At 39.3% G+C, this 22379-nt stretch overlaps 1 protein-coding gene across 5 annotated transcripts in view; it reads right to left on the bottom strand.

Annotated features, from left to right (window-relative positions):
- DIAPH3 (diaphanous related formin 3) overlaps window positions 1-22379 on the bottom strand; it is a 518008-nt gene that overhangs the window by 486820 nt on the left and 8809 nt on the right. For 4 of the 5 annotated variants that reach the window (XM_082408926.1, XM_082408925.1, XM_082408929.1 and 1 more), the window contains exon 2: window positions 2261-2293. The exons of the other annotated variant lie outside the window; for it this stretch is intronic. In XM_082408926.1, the coding sequence (XP_082265052.1) occupies window positions 2261-2293 (33 nt within the window). The remainder of the gene's footprint in view (window positions 1-2260; window positions 2294-22379) is intronic. 5 annotated transcript variants of the gene reach the window in all.

Genomic DNA, 22379 nt, shown 5'->3' with positions numbered 1-22379 from the left:
GAGAAAGCCCTCGCACAGAAACGAAGACCCAACACAGCCATAAATAAATTAATTAATTAATTAAAATTAAACAAAAAAAAGTAGAGGAATTTAAACAAAAACTCCTAAAGAAACTCAACATTTAAAAAAAAAAAAAAAAAAAAAGAGTGGCCCCCGCTTGCCGCAACTAGAGAAAGCCCTCGCACAGAAACGAAGACCCAGCACAGCCAAAAATAAATAAATAAATTTAAAAAAATATATATATGCACAGGGGACCATGGTAAAACCCAAAAGTTCTGACCCTACCAAGCCGAGGGGCAAGGATGAGGGGAGAGGCAAGGAATGGAGACAGGATGGAGAGAGAAAGTCTTCACTGAGGAGGAACCCATTTACTAATGTAAGATCAGAGTACGATAGCTTCCAGAGTGGCCCACTGAAGCCACTCCACAACATGACTCTGTTTCTAGAACTTGGGAGAGAGATTATGGGTTGGCAAAGTGCAAAGACAGAGTCATGAAACAAAGGTAAGAGTGGGGTCTGAATGAAAAGAGGAAAAAAAAAATGTAGAGTGCCCATAAAATATGAACAAACCTCAAGAATATCATAACATAGAATACTATTCAGCAACAGAAAGGAAGCACTCACACACACCACAACATGGATGAACCTTGAAAACATTATGCCAAGTGGAAGAATTCAGTCACAAAAGAGCAGGTAAGACTCCATTTATATAAAATGTCCAGAAGAGGCAAATCTATAGACAGAAAGTAGATTGGCCATTGCCTAGGGCTGAGCGAGTTGGGAATAATTCAGGAGAGACTATTCACAGGTATAGTATATTTTATATTAAAATTCTATATAGTATATTCTATATAAAAAGAATATATATATTCTTTTTGGGTAATGAAAATGTTCTTAAATTGATTGTGGTGATGGTTTTACAACTCTGCAAATATACTAAAAACCATTGAATCATACACTTTAAACGGGTGAACTACATGCTATGTGAATTATACCTCAGTAAGGCTTTGCAAATATACCACTGTAGATTCTCATAAAAGTTCATACTTAATAATTGCACATGGTTTTATTATTGGCCTTAGGAGCCATGTGAAGGCTAAGTCAGCACAGCAACTGGGTGGGTTTGGAGCTACATGGAACAAGACTCAAGCCACAGCTACACCACCTGAGAGCTGTGCATACTTGGGCAATCTACCTACTTAGGCTGCCTGAGCCCCGATGCACTCAGCACTAAAATAAGTACATCACCCACCTTGCAAGGTGAGAAGTTATATACATAATCTGCATAAGTGCTCAGTATTACTACCGTTTCTGCATATTATCCTATGAGAAATAAATGTTACCCAGAAAAGTTTACATAAATATCCTTTTCTTAGATACAATCCAGAGGAATAAAACATAGCATTCTGATTCAATCTTTTAAATCGTGCATGTCCAGATCTACATCTCATTCATCTTTGTATGCCCACCTAAACCATGTGCCTAAGATGGTACTTTGGATATCGGGGGTGCTAAACACTTTTTGAGTGCTCAGTGTGTTCTAGGCACTGTTTCATACTTGACATAAAGTGAAGCTGAATTCAAATCCTAGTTATCGAAGTGCTGTGCTTGGTCCTCTATATCATGCTTCTGTATTTTTGGTGCTACTGTTTATTTGGGTCTTGTTGTTATTCTCATTGTTATTTTTTACCGTTAACCAAGAGTTACATTCAAAAATATACTTCTCAGAAAAATTCATTTGAATATATAAGAATCTGTAATGGTGATATAAAATGTTAAGTACTTATAAGAAAGCTGATTATTTTCAGCATGCAGAATATAGGATAAGGCATGCTTAGTTCTCTCGTTTTTAAACAAAACTTTTTAAAAATATATGTGCGATATTTTAGTCTGGTTTACTTTAATTAGCAACTACATGTTTTTGAAAAGCTGACATGTCTTTAGCTATCCTTTGTACCTCTTTTTGAAGTGTGCGATTCACCCTCAAAGAAAGAGAGGTGATTTGAATGATTCCAAGTTGACTAACAACTTGTGATTAAACAAAATTTTTAAATGAACATACTGACTAGTCCCTTTTACTATTTGAAAGCAACAATCTAATGTATTTCACCAGTTCTACCTCTTACTTTAGCACTATAAAAAGAGTCCATTTCCAAAACATGCAGTTTGTAGCAATTTCAAAGGTGTTAGTGCAGCACACCATCAACATTACATGGTTAGTTAAGATTCACAACAAAGGAAACAACAAGGATAATCTTACCATATCATCCGTCAGTGTCCTAATATTTAAATGCTGCAAATGAAAGAAACCAATCATATCAGTAATTTATAACAGCTTTTTTAATTTTAGTTAATAGAGTACATTTAAAATTCTACAATGCTAAGTTGAATGTAATTCAATTTCTGACAGTCTAATAAAAATGCATTATATATTGTTTTAATCACTTTCTCAAAAAGATGGACAAAAGTTACCTTGAATGTCATAGTCTCCTAAAATTTCTTGTCTTTGTAAACCTCACAAACTAGAAACCTCACTGTAGTACAATAAATATATTCTCCCAAATAATAGTATTAGTATTAGCTACCATACAGACTTAGAACGCAATGGATATAGGGGTTTAAATAAGATTTTCAGAAAATTTTTCAAATTATAAAAGTGAAACTTTAAATCTACCATTAGCATGCAGCATAATAGATAATGAAGTACTTTGCTGGCTAATTAACTTAAACAATTCTAATAAAAGAGAAGAGAGTACTGGAATGACTATTTGCATCTTTAACATCGGTTTGATTTATCACCAGTTGGTGACAGTAGACACTTTTCAATTTCATTGCTACTTCTTTGAGAACCCTTTTGCCGATTTCCTTGCTAGACAAACACAAGGCCACTTTAGAAAGTGAATAAATTAGTTTCCTGCAAAGTGGAGCTCAAAAGCAAAATTAAGCATTTAGGGGGAAAAAACAATCCAAGTTTTATAAATTCTGGAGTTGGGGAAGATTTTGTAGTTAAGTAGCTGGAATCAATTTCCAATTCTCCTTCTTCTTATTCATTGTAGCATTAGACCTTTAAAAGGGCAGAGAAAGTGTCAAGCACATTTCCTAAACAGGAAATCAGGTCAGGTCTACAAAAAGTATAAAAGGACATGTGTTAGCAATCATCATCTAACGGAATAAGTGGCAAATAGGTATCAATAAATTCAATATTTATTGACAGAATGAAATTTATCATTCATGCTTGTAACTAGAATTCACTTTTTTTTTTTTTAACATCTTTACTGGAGTATAATTGCTTTACACTGGTGTGTTAGTTTCTGCTTTATAACAAAATGAATCAGTTATACATATACATATATCCCCATATCTCTTCCCTCTTGCATCTCCCTCCCTCCCACCCTCCCTATCCCACCCCTCTAGGTGGTCACAAAGCACCAAGCTGATCTCCCTGTGCTATGCAGCTGCTTCCCACTAGCTATCTATTTTACATTTGGTAGTGTATATATGTCCATGTCACTCTCTCACTTTGTCCCAGCTTACCCTTCCCCCTCCCCGTATCCTCAAGTCCATTCTCTAGTAAGTCTGCGTCTTTATTCCCGTCTTCCCCCTGGGTTCTTCATGACCTTTTTTTTTCTTTTTTCTTAGATTCCATATATATGTGTTAGCATACGGTATTTGTTTTTCTCTTTCTGACTTACTTCACTCTGTATGACAGACTCTAGGTCCATCCACCTCACTACAAATAACTCAATTTTGGTTTTTTTTATGGCTAAGTAATATTCCATGGTATATATGTGCCACATCTTCTTTATCCATTCATCCATTGATGGACACTTAGGTTGCTTCCATGTCCTGGCTATTGTAAATAGAGCTGCAATGAACATTGCGGTACATGACTCTTTTTGAATTATGGTTTTCTCAGGGTATATGCCCAGTAGTGGGATTGCTGGGTCGTATGGTAGTTCTATTTTTAGTTTTTTAAGGAACCTCCACACTGTTCTCCATAGTGGCTGTATCAATTTACATTCCCATCAACAGTGTATGAGGGTTCCCTTTTCTTCACACCCTCTCCAGCATTTATTGTTTGTAGATTTTTTGATGATGGCACTTTTATGCTAATGAATCTACCTCGATGATGATCCAGGTTAAAAATCTGTACAGTGTAAATCACTATCCCAGATTCTCCACCCTTTCAGAGAAGATGTTCCTTCTTCTAGGGCAGGAAAAACAGTAACTGGAGGGACACAGCTTGAGCTTTGCTTATACCAAAGAGAATGCAGCTGGATAAGTGACCATGCCAGTTCTAGACTGAACTATGTGATCAGTAGACCACATATGCTGACCTAGGAACAATGAAGTAATAATACTGGATTAACAAAAGTTTAATGTTGAATCCTGCGCTGTAAAATTCACTTTTAATTACTATTAACTTCAGCAGTTGAAATTAACAAGTATGCACAGAGGTCCGTGAGAGTGGGTGTGATCCTGAGGCACTTAGGGTCACAATCTCATCCCAGAGACCATGACTAGAATTGAACCCAAATCCACATGGCTACTGTATGTGTGCTTTCCCACCAGTAGCGATTTCCAGCCCACTGCATTTGGTTAACCACTTGGCTCTCTCACTCTCCAACCAGAGGTATCACCCCAGTCACAACTCACATCACACCTGAAAGGGATCATTTCAAGTTCCTCTGACAAGAAAAAAGGAATAGAGCCAACTTCTGACACAACAGCATTCTAAGTGGCCTAATGCTTGAAAAGTAAGGCTAATGAAAAAGTATCATGCAGAAATCCTACTTGGAATAGGATGCCACAATAAAGCGAAAACATGTACTTACACAAATGAAATATTCCAAAATGCCAGTTTGAGTTGCTTTGAGGAAAATGCCATAAAGTGATGTTAAAGAAGAGAGAAGAAACAATGAAAGCAGACAAACAATTTTAAGAGAAATGAGACTAGGGCCTATGTAAGATTTATGAACTAAAAACTGCACAGAAGATACAGAAAGTATTATACAGAAAACGTAGGGAATGTAGGTTACATGATGTAAAATTCAGAAGATGTAAATAACCAAGAGGAACGTTTTTATTTACCTTCAACGGCCTAAAATAGGACAGGCTTTTAAATTAGAGTTGGACTCATAACTTTCAGAAAAAGAGTAGTCACTCTTGAGTAGAAACAAGACACATAAGGATTCATTTTTTTGGTCATAGTTTTTTTTTAATTTTTTTTTAATATCCTTAAACTATTTCATTGAGGATCTAGCAACTCAATTAATTTGTTAAATGCTTGGCCTGTTTTTTAAAAACTACACAGGCATGCATGTAAGTCCAATTACAAACTATATTATTATACACAATCTTTCACAAAAAAGAACACGCAATGAATTACAACAGAATTATAATGCTTACATAGAAAAATAAGAAAACTCAAAGGGATGTAAGCGTGGGAAGTTTAACAGTCTGAGAAACAAGCAAGAAGTTAAGGTCAGGTTCACTATTCCTTCTCTTCTGGGAAACACTTATCTATCAATTCTCACCATCAGCAAGAGAAGCCAGTAGGGCAGGATGACAGTAAATTCAAGGGCCCATGACAGGACTAGAGATGTTGACTAACAGAGTAAACAGCTGGAAAACTCATCTAAAAATGCTGGTTTCTATTTCCAAACAGTAGAGACAGAATAAGTTTCAATTCAAGATTCAGCTTTCAGAAAACAGAGATTACATAGGTATTTGTTTACCCACATGCAATCTGAAAGAAACCACTAAACACAAGCTAGCATTAAAAAATTTGAGTAGATCTAAGTGTGAGTAATTTCCCCTAAAAACTTAAATGTCTAATCACAGTCCACTTCCAGTATGATTGGGGGAAAAAAAGAAAGAAACACTAAATATTTAGTGAAAAGATGTAAAGGTTAGATCAGTGGCATCCTTTTGTAGGATCTTGGAATGCTAACATTAATTCAAGTTTATCGTAAAGTTTACATTATCTCAAAGTCCTACCTGTTTAGATTACAGACTTCTAAAAAGTGGAGGGAGAGGGAGAAGAGAACGGCTGACATAAAATCCTCAGATAACTCTGTGGGGTTTTGGCCTTGCTTTTGGAGATACAAAACTACAAGGGTGACATCCTTAATGTATAAAAGAAAAAAAAACTTTATTATAAAAAATTATTGCTTTTATACTAGTACTTGAAGTACTGTTCAAATGTCTGGTTAACTAAGACACTTAAAAAAATGAGGGGCTTCCCTGGTGGCGCAGTGGTTGAGAGTCTGCCTGCTAGTGCACGGGACACGCGTTCGAGCCCTGGTCTGGGAAGATCCCACATGCCGCGGAGCAACTAGGCCCGTGAGCCACAATCACTGAGCCTGCGCGTCTGGAGCCTGTGCTCCGCAACAAGAGAGGCCGCGATAATGAGAGGCCGGCGCACCGCGATGAGGAGTGGCCCCCGCTTGCCGCAACTGGAGAAAGCCCTCGCACAGAAACGAAGACCCAACACAGCCAAATATTAATTAATTAATTAATTTTTTTTAAAAAATGAATAAATATTTCTGTTTTATAGCTACCAGCATGCTCTTTACTATATGGTCTGGTTGGGGAAAACAGGAACTGCCCATATCAATCCAGTTCATGAGTAGAATTTGCTAACATCCACACCAAGTAGGAAACAGAAACATAAAACCACTATTAAATGGAATCAAATAGGAACACTTTTAAAAATAACAACCTGATAGCAACATTAGGGTTATATTTGCCAGGGGGGAAAAAAGTTAAAAGCATACAATTTTAGACATATTAAAACACTTACACCTAGATATGACTTTGTGACCTTTAGTTACATTATTTAGCCTATGACTCTATAGTGTTAATAATGCTTTATGACAATGAGATAGAATAAAAGTGGTGATAATATCAAAATATAAACAACTCTGAACACAGGACCACTGGTAATTGGTTACGGTGTGGTACTAAAGCACACTGGAGCTCTTTTCCGAAGCCAAACCTCACCCTTCTTCCTGTGGTCCTATGTTTCTCAAACTGCTAATTCTATTTCTCCCTAAAAAGAAAGCAGCTCTACATGTAGACAGGTTTTCTGCTAATGACAGTTCCTAGGATGAATGGTCAAGAGGATCACTCTGGAATTGAAAGAGAGAACAAGTCTTTATAGATTTTTCTTCAAAAGAACATAGAATCAAAAAGAGGGTGGGGGCAGTTTTGACAGAAACACAGAACATAGGCCTCTATATTCCCATTTAAGCAAGGCATCAAAACCTTTATTGAAGACAGTACATGATGTCAAAAAATAGATCCAGAGCTTTCAGAGCACTGTGCAACATGCTGTCAATACCAAGGTATGGAGAACACCACCACCAACTTAGTTGACAAATAAGTAACAAAGACCAAATAAATTATGTAATACAAAGCAACATACAAACCCCTGAGGTTCACATGCAATGAAAAAAAGATTCAAAGCTGTAACCTAAGGGTTTTAGCAAATTTTACATTTTCTTTCATTAGTCGGCACATATGGATTAGCAGACAGCAAAGGCTCTGTCCACTGATGTCCTTAGACACGTGAAGGCCCACCGGGCATCAAGCTAGCAGGCTCGGATCACTGTCAGCAGAGGCAATACACAGTAATATTTCAGAATAATCTTTAGCTGTTGCAATTTAATTCTATTAAGTTTATACCACTTAACTGGGTCATTATGAGAAATTACCAACAAGAGGAAAAATTAAAAAGATTAAATTCTCTGAACACAAGTGACTTGGACCCAATTCTCATAAACTAGACGCTCCAGACCAAGTGGTTTTCAGCTTGTTAGTGTGCACAAGAAAAACATCAAGACTTTCTTTGTAAAAGTAGATGGCAGGACCTCAGCTTCCCAAGATCCTGGTGCAGTAGGTCTAAGGTGGGGCTTAAGAACCTGTACACTTAAGGGGCTCGAGGGCACTGCTGCTGCAGCGAGCCTAGGACCACACTCCACCACTATCAGCATTAAACATCCCCTGGGCTGCACACAGACCAATGTCTGTCACATGCCTCATTTAAAACCTATGTCCCTGAAACAAATGAAAAAAAGGGTGCAGACAGGAAGCACAGAGGATTTTAAAGAAGTGAGAGACAGGGAGCTGGTACGGTTGGGACAGGCTTTAGTGCCCTGAAGTGACTGGCACCAATTAGCACTGATTTAAGAAAATTCAACAATCTCTGAGTGCAGGATGAATAACCAATTGCATCACTTATTCAAATACTTAGTCTCTCTCTAAGGTACAATAATTCAATCTCATAAGCATATATTTAGTACTTAAGTATCAAAAATTGTTCATTATATCAAACCACAACATGACACTATTTGCTTGAAAAAATGGGTGACAGGTTCTGATCAACAGAACACAGTTACACCTTAAGGGGAAAGGGCCAGGCTCAGTCCTCTCTTAATCATAATCTGTTTAATCATAATTATAATCTGCTCAAAGTTTTGTTTTAAAGTCCAGCTTATTCCCTTCCACTAATACACTTATAAATATGTATTTTAATCTAGTAACATTTCTTGTCCACACACTTGTCTTTATTTTAATATCAATGCCAATTATAAAGATTGTAGCAATGTGAAATAATACTACTAGCAACTGTGACACTAAGCACACCTGTGGATGGGTCTAAGAGGTATCTCCCCAGCAACTACAAGACACACCTAGATGTGAAAATATTGTTTTTCAAGGGCCCCAGATTTAACAGCTCAGAAGGGTCCAAAAATAATATTGAAGCTTTCCCAGCACTGAGGACAAGAGTAGAGCTGGCTCTTTGATACTATAAAGTAAAGCTTTTAAGCTGCCTCGCTCTTCATGTGGTCATTTTTTTAGTTTGAGGTGGAGAAATGTGAGAGAGGAGATGTTACAAACAGGTGAGAATCAGAAAAAGCTCACCAGCGTCTTTTAATCTGTTCATTTACTCAAAACTGTAATCCTGCCCATCTTAGGATGATAAACACCTGTCCACTGCCCATTTTCCAAGGCTTATGCACTCTTAGCATCCAAGAATCCAGACCTGCCTTCTCCATAACTCCTTCTTTGTGAAAGGCCAGGTTTCAGAAGGAGGCATCATTCAACCATTTACAGACATGAAAAGAAAAGATTCATTTCTAAGAGGGCACAAGGTTTTCAAAAGGATCAAAAGTCTGCCACATAACTGCTCGAAAACAACCACCTCTCCAGAAAAACCAATTCTCAAATTGCTACTTGTAACTCTCACCTGAATTACACATCACAGGGGCTGAACACCTAACAAGTCATTTTTTATTCTAGCAGAACTCTAGTGTTCCTTTTCCTTCAAAGAGAAAACATAATGACTAATCCTAGTAACACAGCCTTCATACCTATTTTAAGATATTCTCTTCAGCTGTTCCAGTTTCTTTCACCTAAATTACCAGATCAAAAACTCTTCTCCAATGGGTCCAGGAAAAGACAATTCAAATCCCTGAACCCCTTTACAAGTTAGGTCTGGTTCGAGGTCATCAGAACCCAAGACCTTTTTCATTATCTGGAGAAGGCTGAAAAGTAAGATATAAGCTGTAGAAGGATTTTAAATGGTCCCAGAGCTTCCAGAATCACCCTGAAGCTTTCTAATTACTATGTTATTTCTGAGAGTGCCTCAGCCTCTTAGATGTCATGTCTAAGACACGAATTTAGACTGGATATTCCTGAGACTTATATAGTACCACGCATCACACTGCTCTATATTTGAGAAGGATTTTATTTGTTTACATTTTAACATCACCATAAGGAAATAAATTTGGTTAAACCTTCTGAGAGAACAATTTGGTGAAACAAATCCTATGTTCAACCTAGTAATTCTACTAGTGATTACTCTTTAACCTAGTAATTCTATTTGTAGAATCTATACTTAGGAAATAAGAAACACAATCAAGTATTCTTATACATAGATATATATCACTACAGCATTATTTTAAATAGCTAGAATTGTAATCAACCTAAAACTTCCCAGAATATGTGAAAGATTAAATTACAGTCCTACCATAGGGAAAATGCTTACAATATAATGTTACATGAAACAAAGTTGTATTTAAAATTGCATGTGCAATATAATTCTAACTTCATTAATATATACATTTATGGAAAAAAATCAGACAGGAACCATTGTTAATTTTATATATCTGGATTGTGGGATTTGAAACAATTTTTTTTACATTTTTCTGTATTTTCTTAGCTGTCTGGAATGAGCATATTTATTTTTATAATGAGAAAAGTTTTTTTTTAATTACTATGGATAATACTTTTCACGCTAAGCAGAAAATATAGATTTGTTCCTTTTCAAATAAAAATGTATGTATGAGACAGTAAAAGAAATAAAAATAAAAATCTAAAATATCTAATAAATACTGTAAACAGAGACTTTTTAATAGGCTGGATTTTTAATGCATATTTTCAAATACATCATAATACATTAAGCACATTATTCATTTGTTTTCTAATCCACATATATAAATTAACCAGTCTCAAAAGGCTCCTTGGTTTTGTGAATTATTGATGTTGTCACCTGCTAGAGACTTAATTCCAAGAAAACTATATGAATCACTACATCACAAGCACAAATCCTTTTGACACAAATTCAATTTCTGTGGCAACAATAATATATTGACTTAGCTTTATTTTTCTACTTTGACACTTATTAATGTCAGAAATAAAAAAAAATCTATCATTTTTCCTTATTGTAAATGTAAACTATCTCATGCCATCTTAAGAAAGCTAAGGTAAATACCACTCACTTGATAACTCAATGCAAATGAAGACATGATACCAAAGTATAAGAAATAAGACATGATTTTTCAAGTAAGACCTAGTCTCATAATCCTTTTTTTCTTTTTTCATTTATTTATTTGTTCGTTTGTTTGTTTATTTGGCTGCGTTGGGTCTTAGTTGTGGTATGCGGGCTCTTTCGTTGCGGCACGCAGGCTTCTCTCTAGTTGTGGTGCGGGGGCTCAGTAGCTGCAGCACACAGGCTTAGTTGCCCTGCGGCATGTGGAATCTTAGTTCCCCGACCAGGGATCGAACCCACGTCCCCTGCATTGGAAGGCGGATTCTTAACCACTGGACAACCGGAGAAGTCCCTCATAACCCTATTTTTCTACTACACAATACAATTAGGCTGCCAACATGTGCAAGACACTATATTAAATACACAGAAGACCCACCCAGTGGTTAAGAATCCGCCTTCCAATGCAGGGGACGCAGGTTCGATCCCTGGTCAGGGAACTAAGATCCCACATGCCGCGGGGCAACTAAGCCCACGTGCTGCAACTACTGAGCCTGCGTGCCACAACTAGAGAGTCCACATGCTGCAACTACAGAGCCCAATCGCTCTGGAGCCTACACGCCACAACTACTGAGCCTATGCACTCTGGAGCCCACGTGCCACAGCTAGAGAGCTCACGCGCTGCAACTACTGAGCCCATGTGCTCTGGAGTCCAAGCACCACAACTAGAGAGAAGCCTGCGCACCACAACTAGAGAGAAGCCACATGCCACAACTAGAGAGCTCATGTGCCACAACTACTGAGGTGTGTGCTCTGGAGCCTGAGCACCATAACTAGAGAGAAGCCCACACACCACAACTAGAGAGAAGCCCATGCACCACAACTAGAGAAAAGCCACGCGCCACAACTAGAGACAAGCCCGCATGCTGCAACAAAGAGGCTGTGCACCACAACTAGAGAGAAGCCATGTGCCACAACTAGAAAGCTCACATGCCGTAACTACTGAGCCCATGCGCTCTGGAGTTTGAGCGCCACAACTAGAGAGAAGCCCGCACGCCACAACAAAGAGTCCATGCACCGCAACGAAAAATCCCACATGCCAGAACTAAGACCCGCTGCAGCCAAAAAATAAATAAATTTTAAAAAAAATTTTTTTTAAAAAAGAAGACGAAGAAGAGTGTTAGGAGGTGGAGTCAGAGACATAAGGGATGGGGGGTGTCTAGGGCCAAAAATATATATATATATATATATATATATATATATACACACACACACACACACACACACATATATATATATGTGTGTGTGTGTATATATATAAATAAAGAGGACCCAGTCCCTGCCCTTATGAGCTTACAACCAAAGGAGCAGCAAGACGAGTAGCTGAATAAACAAAATGCAAGACAGTGGGATAAGCACCATAACAGAGGTATTTAATGCTGACAGGAAGAAAAGGCAGCATTGTTAATCATATGTGCATAAATACTTGCTAATGAACATGCAAACATTATAGCAATGATCTAAAACTAAAGTCAAATTAAGTTTTAGCCATGATTTAGGTAAAACTGGTAGTACAGAATTTGTCCTTCTTACACAATGAGAGATTCCTAAAACATTCATTCATTCAACAAATATTTATTAAACGTTTCTATGTTATTGACAAGGGAATCATCAGTAAATAAAACAAAGATTCCTGTCCTAAAGAAGCTTACCTTCTATTGGGGAACAGACAACAAACACATTAATAAGTTACAGAGGATGTTAGAAGGTGATGAGAGCTCTGCTAAAAGTGAAAAGTAGCGCAAAGTAAGGCAGGCCCAGAAAGCAGGGCTGCAATTTTAAACGTGGGAATCGGGGTAGATATAAGTCTGAATGGGAAGGTGGCATCTGAGCAGACTGGAGTGGACTAAGGAGGTAGCTGTGTGGATAATCAGGGAAAGTGTTTCAGATAAAAGAGCAGCGAGAACAAAGCCCATTAGGAAAGAGCACCTCTAGGGTTCAGGGAAGGAGGGAGCCAGCGTGGCAACAGCAACATGAAACAAATCAAAGAGGAAGGAGGGGCAGATCCGTCCCGGGCCATCTTAAGGACATGGGCTTTTATTCCCTAACAGAACAGTCACAAATGTTTAAGTATAAAAACATGTTATAAGTAATCAACTTAAATAGTAAATAACAGTTGAAACCACTTTGCCAACAGCTCTGCTTTGCTGGGTGTCAGTTGTATTGGACCACCCTCCTTTCAGCTGCTGGGGCCTCTCACATGCTGTGATTTTTCTTTGGGGCTGAGAACTCCAAGCAGTGGCAGTCTCCCAGCACCATCCCTACAGCCAGCATGTTGCCTGGGCCTCAGGAGACTGACAGCTAAAGGGGAGAATACAATGTGGGGGAAGAAAACAGACTGAGTAGGTATTGCACATATAAATTTACAGTTAGGGTGGGTGAACCTTCAGTATCATCAAGGAATGATGATCCCACCTCTGTAGCCCATAGCCCTTTTGTTTACAATTCCTTGGCCCTGGTCTGGGAAGATCCCACATGATCTTCCCGCGGAGCAACTGAGCCCGTGCGCCACAACTACTGAGCCTGCACTCTGGAGCCCGTGCTCCACGACAAGAGAAGCCACCGCAATGAGAAGCCCGCGCACCGCAAAGAAGAGTAGCCCCCGCTCACCGCAACTAGAGAAAGCCCGCGTGCAGCAAGATCCAACGCAGCCAAAAATAAAATAAATAAATAAATAAAATAGTTGACTTACAAAAAAAAAGAGGTTGACCCACTGAGTCCCTCTTATTCCTTTCAGGTGGTGATGGCGAAGCTGGTCATGTAGGTAAGAGACCCCCGGCGTGAACAGACGGGGCATCCTGGTACCAAAATGCTTTGCATGTATGCTGGTGGTGGTTCAAGACCTGTGGACAGCACATGTCCTGTGTGTCAGCCTGTGCCTGAGATCACCAGACCCCTTTCACTGCATATCCTTCTGCTATTGCTGTGCTATATCCTTATCCTGTAATAAAAATGTTCTGTGTATATAAAAAAAAAAAATTCCTTTGGGTCATTGATCATTCACTGTCTTGCAGTTTGTGGGTTTGTCTTTTTTTCTTCTTTCCTTTTTTTAAAAAGTGGCAGGGACCTTGTTTCCCTTATCTTTGAACTCCTAGACATACCATAGCGCAGGGAACATTTAGGCCAGTGGTTTTTCAATCTGAATATGAGAATCACCTGAAGAGTTTTTGTTTTCTTTTCCTAATACAAATAACTGAGTAATATCCCAAACCAACTGAATCAGAATACCCAAAGATAGGGCCTGCCATAAGTACTTAAGCTACCCACAAGGTGACTCTAATATACTGCCAGGGGTAGAAACCACTAAATTGGGCAAGCTCAGTCTTCTAGTGCCTAGTATCACCAAAGTCCCACATGTGCAGATATGGCAGACACCTGTTGGGTTTATCTGTCTCATGCACACAATCCCTTCTCTATGTCATAGGGGTGGGACCAGCAATCTTCATTGTTCTTTGTGAGCCAGCCCTGCCACAGCTGAGGTGAGCAGAGTTCAACACTTAAATCCAAGCAAAGCCAATTAAATCCTCACTCTCCCAGAAATGTGGACTTGGGATTCAGAGATGAGAATCAGGACCGAGAACATATATGTATACCTGGAACTATGAGGCTCTGGGCTTGGCTGTGTGAAAATCAAGGCAGCAGAAGCAATACAATGCAGAGATACAACAGTGGAGCAATGCCTCGTAAGAAGCACCACAAAAATGTATGGTCCCAGAAAAGGGAATGAGACAAGCTGCCCGTTTTCAGTTCTCAGCTCCAATCCAAGGGAGGCAGCTAAACTCACTGTGCTTGATCCCAGGAGATAGCCCTGTGCATCTTTACAACTGCCCTTTCTAAGCTTAAACTAGATATTGTTATGTTCCTTTAAGCCAAAAGAGGCCTTGACTGAGACAGAACCCAAGACTGCAAAATGGATCCCTAGGTACCCATATGATATAGCCCACCTCATTACCATTTCCACCATCACCTACTGAGCACTACCATAGTTACTAATACACCCAACAATCCTATAAATCAGCCATTATCCCATCTTACCGATCAGTAAGTTGAGTGTCACAAAAGTGATCTGCCAGAGTGGATGAGTGGCCAGGCTGGGAATGGAACCTTGGTCAATGTGACCCCAAACCCAGGCTCAATTTCCTTCCCTTCCCTTCCCTTCCCTTCCCTCCCCTTCCCTTCCCTCAGTCCTCGCCGCTCCGTGGGGCAGCAGCTGTTTCAAACCTAGGGAGGAAGACTTACAGTAGAAATGAAGCAGTTTCTGAGTTGTTTATGAGGCAAAGAAATTGGAAATGAAATCTTAACAAGAAAGATAAGCATAGGGCTTCCCTGGTGGTGCAGTGGTTAAGAAGCCACCTGCCAATGCAGGGGACACAGGTTCAAGCCCTGGTCTGGGAAGATGCCGCATGCCACGGAGCAACTAAGCCCGTGAGCCACAACTACTGAGCCTGTGCTCTATAGCCCATAAGCCACAACTACTGAGCCCACGTGCCACAACTACTGAAGCCTACGCACCTAGAGCCCATGCTCCGCAACAAGAGAAGGCACCACAATGAGAAGCCCACACACCGCAACGAAGAGTAGCCCCCACTCGCCACGCGCAGCAGTGAAGACCCAACACGGCCAAAAAAAATAAATTAAATAAATAAATAAAAAGAAAGATAAGTATAATTCCAATTGGACGGTTATTAAGTGTTATAACACTGAGTACAAAGTCTTATCTTAAAAGTTGAGGTGATAAGAAGCTGGGGGGATTGTAATTTCTGAAAACTGACTAACACAAAAATATATGTTTTGCTAGGGAGTTTCCCCTTTTATTTTTTTTAAAGTTGCTTAAGTGTAAAATAGAAATGTAATCAATAGTTTTTATATTGTTACTTGTAGAATTTAAGCGTTAGTACATGCCACAAGCCTTATACATCATGTCCTTCCAAATCAGACTAAACATAAGCCACAAAAACATCCACATTTCAAAATATCATTCAAAAAAACACACACACATACTTGTCAGAAATTAATTACAGGGCAAAAGCTAATTAAATTTAATTTTTAAATTACTGATAAGTTTAAACTCTTTTTTAAATAACTAAATCACCACTAAGTTTTCCTGCATAATTTGATTACTACTTTTTATTACTACCCTCTAAATTGGTTTGTCACTTAAAATGAGTCAAAAAGATGATTGTATATTTACAAATTTAATATCTGAAAAAGGAGGAAAAAGAGCACAATTCCAGCTCTTACATGCAGTCCCAGTACTATACATAAAATGTGGTTATGTTTTACATCTCTTTTAGAAATACTAACCAAGCCAGATATCATTATTGAGCATCTAAGCTAACAAAACATCATGCCCGCCCTGGTATATAAAGAACTATAAAACACAGCACCTGCCCTGAAGGAGTTTACAATTCAATAGGTTCTAGAGGAAAAAATAAATAACCTGGGTCACTTATTTTCCCTTTTCAGTGATTCAAAAAATAATATAACAAAAGTAACCATCGTGCCAGTGCTACACACGCAGAAATACATGGGTTCCTCACCTTAATACTTTTCATTGCACTTCTCATCCAAAGAAATTTGGGGAATTTGGAGAGAGAAATCCTTGAATGGGGTACATACAGAGCAGTCCAATACTGTATCAAACTTACACTATGTCACACGATGACATAGTGAAATTCCAACACATAAAATTCTATGTCACAACTTAGGTTTTGAACACACCAATTTCTGTAGTCAAGCTGCAGGCTCAAGCAACTACAGCCTAAACTGCCCTTGGCAATCTTCCAACACCACCAAGGAGACTTCAACGATGACTCTCTAGTAATAACCCAAGTATATTTGTAAAGGACTTCTGAAAGCACATAGTTTCATATTGATTCATATTCATAATTTCACATTTCATATTGATCATCGCACGATTCAAGCACACTAATAAAACGAGTCAACAAGGGTTATGGGGAAGTCAGCAGCTGACAGCCACAGGCACGGGAAGGCCCCCAGTGATCCTAATAACCTAGTGCAAATGACCAAGGACTGCGGGTATAACTTACATATAACATTGTGTAAGTTAAAGGCATACAATGTGTTGATCTGATACATTTATATTTTGCAATATGATTGCCACAGTAGCTTTAGCTAACCACCTCTATCACTTCACATAATTATCATTTCTTTTTTGTGTGGAGAACACTTAAGGTCTAGTCTCTTAGCAACTCTGAAGTTTATGATACAGTATGGTTGACTATAATCACTACGCTGTACATTAGATCTCCAGAACTTATCTTCTAATTTTAAGTTTATACCCTTTAACTCATCTACCCTAAGTTTATCTCCCTTAACACATTCCCCCACCCTTCTTTTTCAGATTCCACACATAGGTAATATCATAGAGTATTTGTCTTTCTCCCTCTGGCTTATCTCACTTAGCATAATGCCCTCAAGGTCCAACCATGTTGTCACAAATGGCAGAATGTCCTTCTTTCTCACAGGTGAATAAACATTCCATTGTGTGTGTGTATATATACCTATATATATATACCATATCTTCTTTATCCATTCAACTGTTGATGGACACTTAGGTTGCTTCCATATCTTGGCTATTGTGAATAATACTGCAATAAACATGGGAGTCCAGATACCTTTTTGAGGTCCAGTTTTCATTTCCTTTGGATATATACCCAGAACTGGGATTGATGAGTCATATGATAGTTCTATTTTTAATTTCTGAAAAACCTCCATACTGTTTTCCATAGTGGCTGAACCAGTTTACATTCCCACCAACAGTGCACAAGGGTTGCCTTTTCTCCATATTCTCACCAGCACTTGTTCTCTCTTCTTGATGACAGCCATTCTAACAGGTGTGATCCCATGCCTGTTTCTGTCATCGTTGATGTCGTTTTGCTCATAAACCCATCGTTGAGGGTAGCTTCAGAGGCTAAGAAAGTATATCATCTTTGCTTGAACAAGATGTGCAAGTTATCCAGCAGGAATAAACTGTCACATCATTGGAAGGCAGTCTGACCTGTAGATGGCCTGTGCCTGAGGCCACAGGCAGTCCATTTAAACATGAATGTGAGCCAAAGTCTAGCATTAGCCACTAGCCACATATGGCTATTTCAAAAGTTAATTCAAATTAAAAAGTCAGCCCTTTGGTAGCATTAGCCACATATGATTAGTGAATATCAAATCGGACACAGCAGAACAGAACATTTCCATCATCACAGAAAGTTGTACTTAACAGCACTGATCTAGGTGGTAGTAAAAGCTAATGAAATGAATGAGCTCATGCTGGAAGGAGGTATCAAGTAAAAAAAGTAAAAGATCAAAGAGATAGTACTTGGGAACACTAAGAGGGTAGGAAGAGGGATGAGCAAAGATTAGAAGAGAAGAATAAGTTACAGCAAAGGTTTGAAGAAGTGAGGGATCAGTGCTAATACCACGAAGTCTAGTAAGACGAAGCTTGAAAATCGGCCACTGGGTTGGCAGTTGTTGATCTGCCAAAGCAATTTCAGTGGAATGACAGAAGCAAAGACAAGGTTGAGGAGCCTATGGGAGGTGTCTGAATCCCTCCCTTATGAGCGCACTCTACCCTTGGCCGATGCCATCATGACAGCAGCAACAAGCTAAGAGCTGTTTAGTACTTACATGTTAACCCCCATTATAACACATTGAAACATCATGTCTAACCTATAATACGGGTACTACTGTTCCCACATCATAGATGAAGAAACAAACAACAAAAGTAATTTCCCAAGGTCACACAGCTACCAATTTCAGAGCCAGGACTTAAACCCAGGTTAACTTCAGGGCCCGAGTTCTTTAAAATTACACAATATGGACTCCCTGGTAATACCACACACTTGGTCTGTACCACTATTCTCCATGCCAGACTGAATGGGAGCCTCTTGAAGTCAAGAGAACCAAACTGTACCCACCTGTGCTATGCTTGGTATTAAAGGCCATTCAAATATTTACAGAATAAATGAAAACAGCTAATTCACAGAATTTGGCTATAAGGGAAGGAAACAGCATGGTATTGGGAAGGTCACAGGGTCATGGGAAAGTTGGAGAGGGAGGTTGTTTGGTTTTGCTTCTGCTTTTTCTTTCAGAATGGAAGATATTTGAGCATTCTTACAGGATGGAGCCTGTGAAAAGTGAAACAGCTTCATGGAATGGGACTGGGTCAAGATCAGTGGCAAAGGGATTAACCTTGAATAGAAAAACAGACACTTCTTCTGTGGATATTGGAAGACAAAGGATGAAGAGTTGCAGATATAGAAGATTACAGCAGCAATAGCAGGAAATTGAGCCAGTTTCAAGCAGTACGGCCTTTATTTTCTCTCTGAAGAAGGTGTCAAGGTGAGTGTGAAGAGTCAGGAGAAACCATCTCTAAGATCATTTCAGCAAATGCTGTGGCATGTTCCTGTGCAGTACCAAGTGGGAGCTTCACACACACAGAGAGTATCATTAAAGGATCCAAAAGAAAATAATAAAAGTCATCATTGCCTCTGTATGGGGAAAATCTGAACTGGTGGTCTGGGATGTAAGGGAGTCTTAGTGAATTTCACTCTGAACTCTTACACTGTTGGGCTTTTTAAGAGTTTCATACATTACTTTTTCAATTTAAAAAACTATTTACAACAAAACGGAATCAGGCCCATAGAGAAGGTAAAAAGAGTGAATACAGTCTCAGCATAAACGCTGAGAGAAATAAAAAAGGACGTAACCAAAAAGCTAGTTCAGGGCTTCCCTGGTGGCGCAGTGGTTGAGAATCTGCCAGCCAATGCAGGGGTCAGGAGTTCGAGCCCTGGTCTGGGAGGATCCCATATGCCGCGGAGTAACTAGGCCTGTGAGCCACAACTACTGAGCCTGCGGCGCGTCTGGAGCCTGTGCTCCGCAACAAGAGAGGCCGCGACAGTGAGAGGCCCGCGCACCGCGATGAAGAGTGGCCCCCGCTTGCCGCAACTGGAGAAAGCCCTCGCACAGAAACGAAGACCCAACACACCCAAAAATAAATAAATAAATAAATAAATTTTTTTTTAAAAAGCTAGTTCAAAGCCAGGGCTCTGGCCCAGCCTGGCTGCATTCACATCCATCATTCCCTGTTCCCAGCTGCAGCACCTCGGGACCATCCCCAAACCTCTTCCCTGCCTCAGTTCCATCAAGTGTAACACAAGGGTAGTGAGAGTACCTACTTCAAAGCATTGTATTAGGATTAAGTGATTAAAAGAGCGCCCAGCCCACCAAGAGAGCTGAATAAGCATAGCTATCATGATGATGACTGTGATCAACATCTCTGAAGACCCCGCCAATCAGTGAGTCTGTAGATTCCTGATGTCTAAGGGCATCAGTTCACAGAGCTGGAGAGGTTTCTACCAGGATGCAGCAGCACGGGTCAGCCACAGAGAAGCCTATCAGGTTGTTCCAGGCTTGGAGATAGGAAGCAAGTGGACAAGAAGGCCAGAGCTGCTTTATTTGTTTATATTCTACCTTATGTCAGGTTTGAGGAGGCGAGGAACGTGAAGGCATTCTAGTTCAAAAGGAAGCCCTGGGTTACTTTCATAGGGTGTGGGTTTAGTGTAGAGCAAATGTTGTCAGCAGGAGGCTGACAGAGAAAGAAAGAGAGGCAAGGTCAAGGGGATGGAGGTCTAGATGAAACAGAAAGGAGGGGATATATGTCCAGGGACCAAGCCTCTTGGCATGTTCCCCACTGGAATTAAGGTCAGGTCCCTGGACACAATGCAGGTGTCCAGCAGGAACGGAGGAAGGAGGATGGAGGGAGGTGGGAAGCAGAAGAAAGGTCAAAATGCTGTCAATAACTGAGATCATGTCACATGCCCTTCAAGATGACCAGCCTGAGAGAATTCAACACTACAGAGGTGGAATCTCCCCTATTTTGGGGTTCGGGAACCAAAAGAATAAAAACTACAGTCTCCCACTTACAAAGTTGCAACTTTACGATGATGTGAAAACTATACTCATTCAATAGAAACTGTACTTCAAATTTTAAATTTTGATCCTTTCCTAGGCTAGTGATAGGTGGTAGGATACTCCTTCGTGATGCTGGGCGGACGGCAGCCACAGCTCCCATCAGCCATGCGAACACGAGAGAAACAATCACTCTGGACCCACACAACCAGTCTGTTTTTCACTTTCAGTACAGTATTCAATACGTGAGATATTCAACACTTTATTATAAAATAGGCTTTGTGTTAGATGAGTTTGCTTGACCATAGGCCAATGTAAGTTTTCCAAGCACGTTTAAAGTAGCCTAGGCTAAGCTATAATGTTCAGTTAAGTTAGGCATATTTCATGCATTTTTGACTTATTATATTTTCAACTTACAACAGGTTTATCGGGCCCCAGCCGCATGGTAAATCCAGAAAGATCTGGAATAACAGCTGTCATGTATTAACTGTTACGCTCTGTGCCCAAGCTATTGTAACATGCATTACCTCAACTAATCATCACAATACTACGATTATCTATTCCATTTTACAGATAGGATAACTGAGGCAAAGAAGTTAATTTGCCCAAGGACATACAGCCATATTTGAATCCAGCCCAAGCCCTCTTTATCACAGCGGTTGGAGGGTTGGAGGGGGTGTTCTAAAGCCACGCTGCCAGGCCCCTGGAGGAGCTTGAGTCGGCAGGCTCGGTTCTCCAATGACCCAGATATGTTTCTGGTAGTCTTTACATGCCCTCACCCACCACCACTGCAATCTTTTATAAAAAGAAAATAGACATTTAGGGTATATCAATATTATTTAAATTAAAATTAATCATGAATAGATTAATGAACCAAGTGGTGTAAGGTTACAAGGGTAGTTTTGCATAGATTTTCAATTAGCCAAGTGTTCACATCATAAGCTCAAGCCTTTATCAGGCGCCACCAAGAGAGAAAGTGACTTCCAAAAGCTTACAAACATATGCATACAGCAACTGAAAGCAGGCTCGAGATAACACATCAATAAGAGCAAAATGATACCCTCAGAAGATAGGATGAGTGCAGTTAGAACATGGTTTTAATGAAGACCATCACCTTTTATAAAGAAATGAAACTGTCATACTGAGTTTCTGAATGTAGATTATGTGCACTCTATTTTTCATGTTCATTTCTCGGGCTGTCAATTTTTCATTAGAAATGAATTGTAATTGTCATTATGAATTGCATTCTATCCAATGTTTTGATAAACAAAAACAGTTTAATACTATAGTACAGTCCATAATCAATGTCACCAATTTGTAAATCCTGGTTAAAAACTGAATGTTACAAAGTTTCATTTTTATGACACCCAAATAAACAGCCTGCCTCAGGAAAATGCAGCAATTACAGGGTAAACTCCCCGGCATCTTGGGAAGACACCTCACAATAAAATTAGCTAAAGAAATGTAACATTACAGATCTTACAATTAGATTAATCCATGTATCTTACTGATAGTTTCAAGAAATTCTACACCTTAACCCCAAAAAAGGCATATACTTTTTTTTTTTTTTAACATCTAGAATGACCTAGAATTGGCAATAATTTCCTTGGAGAGCTTT

The sequence above is a fragment of the Balaenoptera borealis genome (genome assembly GCF_965194805.1).
Source record: "Balaenoptera borealis genome assembly, contig: HAP1_SCAFFOLD_436, whole genome shotgun sequence".
Lineage (NCBI taxonomy): Eukaryota > Metazoa > Chordata > Mammalia > Artiodactyla > Balaenopteridae > Balaenoptera > Balaenoptera borealis.
Note: the sequence above shows the minus strand (reverse complement) of the source record. Positions and strands in the feature narration are given on the sequence as shown.